The following is a 9,255-nucleotide window of genomic DNA, read 5'->3' on the forward strand; positions in this document are numbered from 1 at the left end:
AAGCAATAAAGTTGTGAAAAAACAGGAAACAGAGCTGGACGGTTAAGATGGCGGAGGAGCAGCAGGAAACATCACAGGGGGAGATTGAGGGTGAGAAAAGCAAGTGTAACACAGAACGCACAACACGCAGCCAAAGTGTTTGTCTTGGTGGCATGAAGGGCAGACCTGATACGGGTGCTTTGCTTCCTTTGGGGGTTTTGGCTGAGCTGTCCGAGGACAAAGCGGCGGACACGCAGCGTTCAAATTAGAGAAAAGAGGCCATAGCTTTTTGGCTAATGCTAACAAGCTAACATTGCTACACAAAGAAAACAGAACGGTTGTGTGGTGACTAAACAGGACAACAATGTGACAGTCCCAAGGCTTTTGACTTAAGGAGACGTTAAATCAGTAGGGTTGATATTAAAGCCATTGAAGCGTGGTTATGTTTCTCAAAAAACGACGTGGGGACCAGTATGGTTTTGTTTTCGAGCTAGCTTGGGTTAGCTAGCAGCCGCTGTTGAGCATACATATCTTGTTTCATCTCGACACGATGTCTCTTTTAATGACTTGTTATTTGCTTATTTACATTCTAACCCTACCCATCAGTTATTGTACGATTAGACGGTTATACTGTTAGGATGAAAGTCCCGAACATAACTTAGGTGGGGAACCCGGTTGAATTCATTAATCCGCACTGATGTTTTATAGGAGTGAACTGCCTCGCATATGATGAGGCCATAATTGCACAGCAGGACAGAATTCAACAAGAGGTGAGAATTATGTTAACTGACTGGAGCAGTGTTCACTTGGAACCATGCAGCCATTTCCAATAAAGTATCCTTTTTCTCTTTTGTATTACCTTTTGTGGTTTGGCCATGTAGATAGCCAACAGTAACCCATTAGTGTCTGAAAGAAAGGAGCTCTCCGTGCTGCAGAGGGAGTACTCTGAGGAAGACACAGTTTATCAGCTCAAGATTAAGGTCAGTGAAACCTCATCACTGTGCGCTCTGGTCACCCTGCCTTCACTCCAATTCTGTTTTGTTCTGCTTGACTGCAGGACTTGTACAAAAAATATTCCTACATCCGCAAGACAAGACCAGACGGGAATTGTTTCTACAGAGCTTTTGGCTTTGCACACCTCGAGTCTCTTCTCGATGACAGCAAAGAACTGCAGAAGTGAGTGGTTGCGGTTTTCCCCCTCTCATCAAAGTAAAGCTGAAGCAGCATACATTCATGGTGTTCCTCGTGTGCTCAGGTTCAAGGAAGTGGCAGCAAAAAGCAAACTGGATCTGGTTAATGAGGGATTCACTGAGTTCACCATCGAGGACTTCCATCACACTGTAAGTTTGCTCATAAAGAAGTTTTATCTAGTCCTCATTCTAAAGCCTGGTTCATGCTTCGGTGTCGAGTAGGCCTGTCACAATAATAAATTAATTTCATCGAATGATAAAAAAAAAAAAAAGAGTTACACAATTATGATGCCCTTGATAAATTGACATGTGCATGTATGCGTGTGTGTTTTATCTGCTGGTCTCAGTGCCACACAGGCTGGATGACAAGAGTGTTCACTCTGCATCTGTCTGTGCACATTGGTTCTATAGTGCAATGATTGGAGAGAGTGAGCCGTCATCTCAATCAGCCTCTTTGTGGAGGCGGGGTTACTAGTGAGTGGAGACAGAGTGTTAGCAGTTAGCCTTGTGAGACAGCATATGCTAACATGAATGAAGGCGAGTGCCACAGCCCCACTGTGGGAATATTTCAGTTTTAAACAGAATGAAGAAGGTGAGCGCATGAACACAGATGGCCGACACAGACAGTTTTCTCAATTGGGGAAAAAAAAAAACTACAGATGGAGGTGCCTCGGGCAGCGAAGCCTTCGTCCCGACAGTCAACGCTGACTGAGGAGTTTGGTTGGCAATGTACACTCCACAAAAATATAAACGCAACACTTTTGTTTTTGCTCCCATTTTTTATGAGATGAACTCAAAGATCTAAAACTTTTTCCACATACACAATATCACCATTTCTCTCAAATATTGTTCACAAACCTGTCTAAATCTCATCAAGATGCCGATTAGACACCATGATTAGTGCACAGGTGTACATTAGACTGCTCACAATAAAAGGCCACTCTGAAATGTGCAGATTTGTTTTATTGGGGTGGTAGGGGGTGTGGGGACTCAGAAAAGCAGTCAGTATCTGGTGTGACCACCATTTGCCTCATGCAGTGCCATACATCTCCTTCGCATAGAGTTGATAGGGTTGTCGATTTGTGGCCTGTGGAATGTTGGTCCACTCCTCTTCAATGGTTGTGCAAAGTTACTGGATATTGGCGGGAACTGGTATACGCCGATACAGAGCATCCCAAACATGCTCAATGGGTGACATGTCTGGTGAGTATGCTGGCCATGCAAGAACTGGGACGTTTTCAGCTTCTAAGAATTGTGTACAGATCCAGAGCAACATGGGGCCGTGCGTTATCTTGCTGCAACAAGAGGTGATGTTCTTGGACGTATGGCACAACAATGGGCCTCGGTATCTCTCTGCATTCAAAATGCCATCAATAAAATGCACCTGTGGTCTTCGTCCATAAGACGCCTGCCCATACCATAACCCCACCGCCACCATGGGCCACTCCATCCACAACACCGACATCAGAAAACCGCTCACGCACACGATGCCACACGCTGTCTACCATCTGCCCTGAACAGTGTAAACCGGGATTCGTCCGTGAAGAGAACACCTCTCCAACGTGCCAGATGCCATCGAATGTGAGCATTTGCCCACGCAAGTCGGTTACGATGACGAACTGGAGTCAGGTCGAGACCCCGATGAGGACGACGAGAATGCAGATGAGCTTCTCATTGGTTTCTCACAGTTTGTGCAGAAATTCTTTGGTTATGCAAACCGATTGTTTCAGCAGCTGTCTAAGTGGCTGGTCTCAGATGATCTTGGAGGTGAACATGCCATGTGGAGGTCCTGGGCTGGTGTGGTTACACGTGGTCTGCGGTTGTGAGGCTGGTTGGATGTACTGCCAAATTCTCTGAAACGCCTTTGGAGACGGCTTATGGTAGAGAAATGAACATTCAATACACGGGCAACAGCGCTGGTTGACATTCCTGCTGTCAGCATGCCAATTGCACGCTCCCTCAAAACTTGCGACATCTGTGGCATTGTGTTGTTTGGTAAAACTGCACATTTCAGAGTGGACTTTTATTGTGGGCAATCTAAGGCACACCTGTGCACTAACCATGGTGTCTATTCAGCATCTTGATATGGCACACCTGTGAGGGGGGTGGATTATCTCGGCAAAGGAGAAGTGTGTAGCGTCGAGCTGCTTGCGTCCTCTAGGCTGGGTCACTCCTCCCCCTTTAAACCTCTCTTGCGAAGCATGATGTGGACCTCCAAAAAATCGAACCTTGCTCTGCAGCGAAGTGGACCGAAAGGGCGCTGATTGATCAGCTTTTAGTACATTTTCTCTGTATACGACTCGTTCAGACCACTTTCGCAAACGCCTTCTCCAATTTTTGGATCAACAGTTGTAAAAGTTAGTGAAAAATGACTGTTGGAACACAGTGATTAGTTCTCCCTCCATCTCTGTCATGGTTGCTCACTTAGTTGACTCACCAGAAAACATGTCCCCTCGCGTTTGGTGTAGAATTGAATGGCATGTTCAACACCCACACAGAACTTTGAAAGTAAACATTGTTGGAAAGGTGTAGTGACTGCTGAAGCATAAGCCAGCCTTTACACTCTTCACTTCCTGTCTGTCCTGTAGTTCATGGACTTGATTGAGCTGTGCGAAAAGCAGCCAAGCCTGAAGGAGCTACTGAGATCCTTTAATGACCAGAACGTGTCGGACTATGTGGTTGTGTATTTGCGGCTGCTCACCTCGGGCTACCTGCAGCGGGAGCATAGTTTCTTTCAGCACTTCATCGAGGGAGGATGCTCTGTCAAGGAATTCTGTCAGCAGGTGCGTTTTGACTTTCATTTAGCTTCAGTATGTTTTTAATTTTTTTTTCAGTGTTTGCTCATTTCTTTTATATGTACCTCTCCCAAGGAGGTGGAACCAATGTCTAAGGAAAGCGACCACATTCACATCATCGCCTTAGCCCAGGCCCTGAACTTATCCATCCTTGTGGAGTACATGGATCGAGGAGAGGGAGGAACGGTCAATCATCACGTCTTCCCGGAAGGCGGCGACCCACGCATCTTTCTCCTCTATAGACCAGGCCATTATGATATCTTGTACAAATAGCGCTACTGCCTCTCCCCCCGTCAATATCCTCAGCAGCCTAACCCACTAGGGATGAAACGGTATACCAGACAACCCCAACCGGCGGCCCCAGAACTACGTTGACTCCATCGTATTCAATTTTCACCCTATTTAACGAACACAAAACGTGAAATAAAGTTTGTGCGAGTCTGTTATGTCATTTACAAACTCCATCTGTTCCCTGAATAGTGAGCTCCAACCATGCATCTCCACTTAAAAAAAAAAAGCAATTACTAAAATAAATTTTAGTAATTACTAAAATAGTAATTACTAAAATAGTAATACTAAAATACATTTTAGTAATTAAATCACCAAAATCTAATGCAGAAATTTGGCGTTTAAGATGCTAGGTGGTCTACTATATACAGTGTATATATATATATATATATATATATATATATATATATATATATATACACACACACACACACACACACACACACACACACACACTACTTGGAATAAAATCAATAACATCTGAAATGGATGTTGTGGTCCACAGCTTAGCATGATTGACAAAATGTGGCCCTATGTAAAAAACTAATTGTGGAACTCTGCAGTATACGATTTATCGATTGAGATACTGCTGTGCCTACAGAGGCGGCTAGGGTTGAAGGAAAATCTCAATAACATGAAAATACTGATAACCGTGACAATTTGGGGCCCAGTAGTCGTCAATGTATGACATGTTGGTACCGTTTCATCTCTAGCAGCCACACAGATGAAGCATAACAATGGTGGTCTGAAACCAAACAAACAGATTGAACACACACAGTCCATGGTGTCCCCAAACAACGCCCAAGTCATCACAAAATATCGAATGAAATTATGACTGACAAGAATAGATGAAGTGACCCCTGGCATTTTAGAGTTGTACAGGTTTCTTTTGTGGTTGTAAATGTTATCTTCTTGCTTTGTTGGATTCTTTTCCTTTGTTACACTGCGTTTCATTGAGTTTTATTAAAGGGATTTACATGACAGTTACAACTGAAACTGAAGCTGTATTTTTTTTCTTTATTACCAATGACAATATATTAAGCTTTGTGGTCATATTTCAAACTTTCTGAATATCGACGCATTGACCCAAATATATCTTTCAAGTGTTGTTTTTGGAAAAAGTAAGACAAAATACATCTTTTTTTGTAAATCATGGTTTCTATAGAATCAGTATTTTTTTTTTACCTGAATGTAAGACCACCCTGAATATAAAAAGTCTTCTTCAAGGCTCATCTTTGCAGAAATATTTTGCAACAATGTAAATCATGTTTTTGAATATGAGTAAAAAACTGTAGATGCAATAAAAAAGTATAGCCTATTTCTTAGCTGCTGGACAGTTGACTGCATCATTAATAAGGTCACTGGTGTGTGTGTGTGTGTGTGAACGACAGGAAGAAAAGCTCTAGTGTGGGGAGAGGAGTCGTTTGGTGCTACCTGTTGGTTTACATAAGGCCTTCGTGATCCTGAAAGATTTAGTATTGATCAGATACAAAGTCATTTTTCAAGCTGGGAATGATTTTGTAATTTTGCTTTTAATTTGTTGATCATTGACAAATATCTGAACAGTTAACAATATAAAAATACAACAATACGGCATAAGACAAGCCCTTTTATTACACACAATTGTTTGAGCAAAATAAAGTCAGTAGTGCAAAACAACTACACAAGCCCTCCTGTGTCCAAGGCAATATAACATATAATTACAGTATATACAATATATTTGACCAACCCAACAAAAAACGTGTTTGTGAAAATAAAAAGAAGCGGATTAAAAAATATCGCTCATCATGCAAGTATCGATCCGATACTGATACTACTACTTGATTCGATTCGCTGACATTACGTGGGAGTGAACGCTCCTGTCGTTCAATAGTTAAGCTCCAAGCCAAACGAAGATGACACCGTTGTTGTCAAAGACGTTGACAAGTCGTGGAATATTTTCAGCTATTTATGTGCGACTTCATTCGTCTCTTACGTGTACGTTTCGTGGTGGTAAATGCGTTACTGTTCGTCATTTTCCCCTTCCACCTTTGTCTTGTGTGATGCTGTATTGGCACTTCACTCATTGCTCATTGTTAGCCCGAATGCTAACTGTTGACCTAGCGAGCTGTTTGCGGAAGTACACGATTAAATGCCACTGTTTATATGCGTTTGCACAAACGTTACCATATTCTCATAAAAGCTTGAATAGAAGTGTGGTGTGTTGAAACCTGCATACGATACAAATGTAATTACTATATAAAAAAAACACATTTACTCCAAACTACAAAATAGCATGTGAATGTTGAGAAGTGCTATTGACATGACATGTCAGATATAACATAAACATGGTCATTAGTCCTGTCCTTTCTGTCTGTCTAGCTGAACTGATTGAAAACATGGACAAGAAAGCCACCTGGGACCGCTTCTATTCTGAGAGCAGCAGCAGAACAACCACATTCAAGAACTTTGAGTGGTTCTTTGGCTTTGAAACTGTCCAGAACTTCATCATGCCCATACTACAGACTATGTCCAGCACTGAGGCTCCAGTCCAGGTCCTGGATATGGGCTGTGGCACCTCTGCGTTGGGTCCCTCCATTTACCAGCACTGTTCTGTGCCAGTGCGGGTCACATGTGCTGACATTTCCCCTGTTGCTGTGCAGCTCATGCAGGAGCACGTGCTGGCTAAAGCTATCCACCCTCGCAACTCATTTTCCCAGCTGGACTTTGTGGAGCTAGACTGCACGCAGCTGCACAAACACTTTGGTCCCTGCAGTGTGGACCTTATAGTAGACAAGGGCACCACAGATGCCCTACTGAGGTCCAAGGAAGGGCGAGGGAAGGCTCGCCTCGTGCTGAAGCAGTGTTTGAAGGTGCTGCGGCACTCAGGGTCTCTACTCCAGTTCTCTGATGAGGACCCGGATGCCAGGCTGCTGTGGCTGGAGACAGAAGCACGGGAGAGGTGGGCAATGGCGGTAAATGTTGGGCTGCAGGAAGTAGGGGAAGTGAGGGGTGTGTGTTACTACTGCTACCAATTGACTCCTCGTCTGAATGTGCAGCACTGACTAGTCCAAATGTTTCAAATAATAAAAATGAAAATTGAGTATAGAGTTTGTCTTCTTTGGAAGGCCAGATTCTGTCCACATGCTGTGCAGTCTTCATGTGGGATACTCAATATATTCCGCACATTATTGAAAGCGCAAATCCATGTCAAGCATCATTTATGAGTGTAGTGCGCCCTCTGGCGGTCAGGCAGTGTCAGTAAAAAATAAAATAATGCCAAAATTGAGTTAAGAATGGGGGAAAAAAACTGACGACTTGAGGTCTAAACATTGTATTGAAGTGTTTTGGCTAATGTTAACAACATATTCTATATCTAGAGTGTATCTCAGCATGACTGAAGTGTAATTTAATGACTACAGGTAATCCCAAAATGTTGCAAAAGAAGGAGTATTTATTACAGATTCTTTTTCCACTCATCTTTCACCGCAAGATGATAATTATTCATAATTAGTCGACTAGTGATTGACTTCTAGTAGTTGATTTAACTTGAAAACATGCACTCATTTAATCTGGAACAAGCTGAAGAAGTCGACCGGCTCCTCGTGCGACGCGTCTTGGCAGAAGTCTGGCGGGTTGAGCTGACTGGGGTCCTGAATGCCAATAACGTTGTTGACGAAACTGCAAAAAAATAAGAATGACACCTGGTAGGATGCAGCTATTGCTCATTGCTACGCAACCACCATTGTTAAATGAACAACTGTTGTCAGTCAAACATGTTATCTTTGTTAATTGTCATTAGAGTCCACTGACCTTGACACCATCCATCCAAATGGCTGAGTTTGGTAGGCCGTGGAGATAGGTATGCATCCAAATTCAGTGACTGTGCTCAAGTAACGTCCTGCAGGATGAAGGTAAGCGTGATCACGTGTGGAGATGAATAACGACCTTATTTCTGACTTCTGCTCTGGCTGCACTTTCACCTCCAGTTGTGGGAACGATGCCTGTCCACGTGTTGACGAGGAGCCCCTCACCCGGGCCGGAGGAGCTTCCCAAAACGGCCTGACCCAACAGAGTGGCGTTCCTCGGGATTTCCATCGGGTGGAAGTCAACCTTAAGGGGCTTCCTCTTGCAAGTGTGGTCTTTATTGTTGATCTCGTACATGGCGGCCTGGAAGGTCCAGTTGGAGTTGATTTATTCCACCCATCCTTCTTAGGTTTATTTGTTAGATGGTTCCATTTTTTGAAGGCCTAAATTCTTCAAGTGAAAGCGCATATGCTGTGTTTGAATTAAATATGATCGAGCACCTCTCTGAAGAGAAGCAGAGCATCATAGGTGAAGGACGTATTCTGGTAATATCCCATCTCCTGGAGCCTGATCCTCTGTCCCCAAGCGTCGTACTGGTAGTGAATGAAAGCCCACAGCTTTTCATTTTGTGTGGCCTGCACAAATACAACGTTTTAGTGAGCTCATATGTGGTTGTGTTCAGGCACTCCTTTACAACACAGCATACTGAGATTAATACGCACCACCGAGATTTCGCCACTCAGAAGAGGAGGGCTCACTGTTTGGCAGACGCAAAGCAGAGGTTAGCATAGTAAAAAAATACGGTGACAGGAAGAAATGCAAGGAATCTGCAGACCAGCAAGCCTGTCCTGCATGTACTTACTGCAAGGGTGAGGCTTCTGGGCCGGACAAGCTGCTAGAAAGCAAGCAAACACGACTAGAACTCGCATGTTTGTACCTCGCAAAGCTTCCACACTGGCAACAGTGAATGAGGAAGGAGGAGCCACTTCTTTATAAACACCAGCACACTCATACCAGGATAAAGTTCAGCCTCTTTATGTCGTTTAATGACCACCTTCTCCATGTGATAAATGTCTAAACTTTAGATAACACACTGAAAACGAACACAAACCTTTAACCAACAAAGCTTCTTTAAAGGAGGAATGGCTTCAAGGGTCAGTGTGCCATTGGATGCTTAATAAAGCAATAGGTTGTTTGTCAAAACAACCAGGAAGTTA

At 43.4% G+C, this 9,255-nt stretch overlaps 3 protein-coding genes across 4 annotated transcripts; 2 read left to right on the top strand and 1 right to left on the bottom strand.

Annotated features, from left to right (window-relative positions):
- Positions 1-5: 5 nt before the first annotated feature.
- LOC129194773 (ubiquitin thioesterase OTUB1-like) lies at positions 6-4,707 on the top strand. Its single transcript, XM_054800153.1, has 7 exons — positions 6-90; positions 688-749; positions 861-959; positions 1,037-1,155; positions 1,235-1,319; positions 3,758-3,952; positions 4,040-4,707. The coding sequence occupies exons 1-7, from the start codon at positions 48-50 to the stop codon at positions 4,235-4,237; spliced, it is 801 nt and encodes a 266-aa protein (XP_054656128.1). The 5' UTR covers positions 6-47; the 3' UTR covers positions 4,238-4,707.
- Positions 4,708-5,838: 1,131 nt separating this feature from the next.
- On the bottom strand, positions 5,839-9,149 carry LOC129194775 (ependymin-like). The gene is made up of 6 exons (XM_054800156.1): positions 8,901-9,149; positions 8,761-8,795; positions 8,539-8,673; positions 8,215-8,401; positions 8,045-8,132; positions 5,839-7,912 (listed from the first exon to the last, which is right to left on the bottom strand). The coding sequence occupies exons 1-6, from the start codon at positions 8,965-8,967 to the stop codon at positions 7,795-7,797; spliced, it is 630 nt and encodes a 209-aa protein (XP_054656131.1). The 5' UTR covers positions 8,968-9,149; the 3' UTR covers positions 5,839-7,794.
- Positions 5,961-7,479, top strand: cskmt (citrate synthase lysine methyltransferase). 2 transcript variants are annotated; one of them, XM_054800154.1, is made up of 2 exons: positions 5,961-6,229; positions 6,614-7,479. In XM_054800154.1, exons 1-2 carry the CDS (start codon positions 6,148-6,150, stop codon positions 7,294-7,296), a joined length of 765 nt encoding a protein of 254 aa, XP_054656129.1. In that variant the 5' UTR covers positions 5,961-6,147; the 3' UTR covers positions 7,297-7,479. The 2 variants fall into 2 exon arrangements, with proteins under 2 accessions (XP_054656129.1, XP_054656130.1); XM_054800155.1 differs by having other exon boundaries at positions 6,126-6,204.
- Positions 9,150-9,255: the final 106 nt, after the last annotated feature.

The sequence above is a fragment of the Dunckerocampus dactyliophorus genome, chromosome 15 (genome assembly GCF_027744805.1).
Source record: "Dunckerocampus dactyliophorus isolate RoL2022-P2 chromosome 15, RoL_Ddac_1.1, whole genome shotgun sequence".
Taxonomy (NCBI): domain Eukaryota; kingdom Metazoa; phylum Chordata; class Actinopteri; order Syngnathiformes; family Syngnathidae; genus Dunckerocampus; species Dunckerocampus dactyliophorus.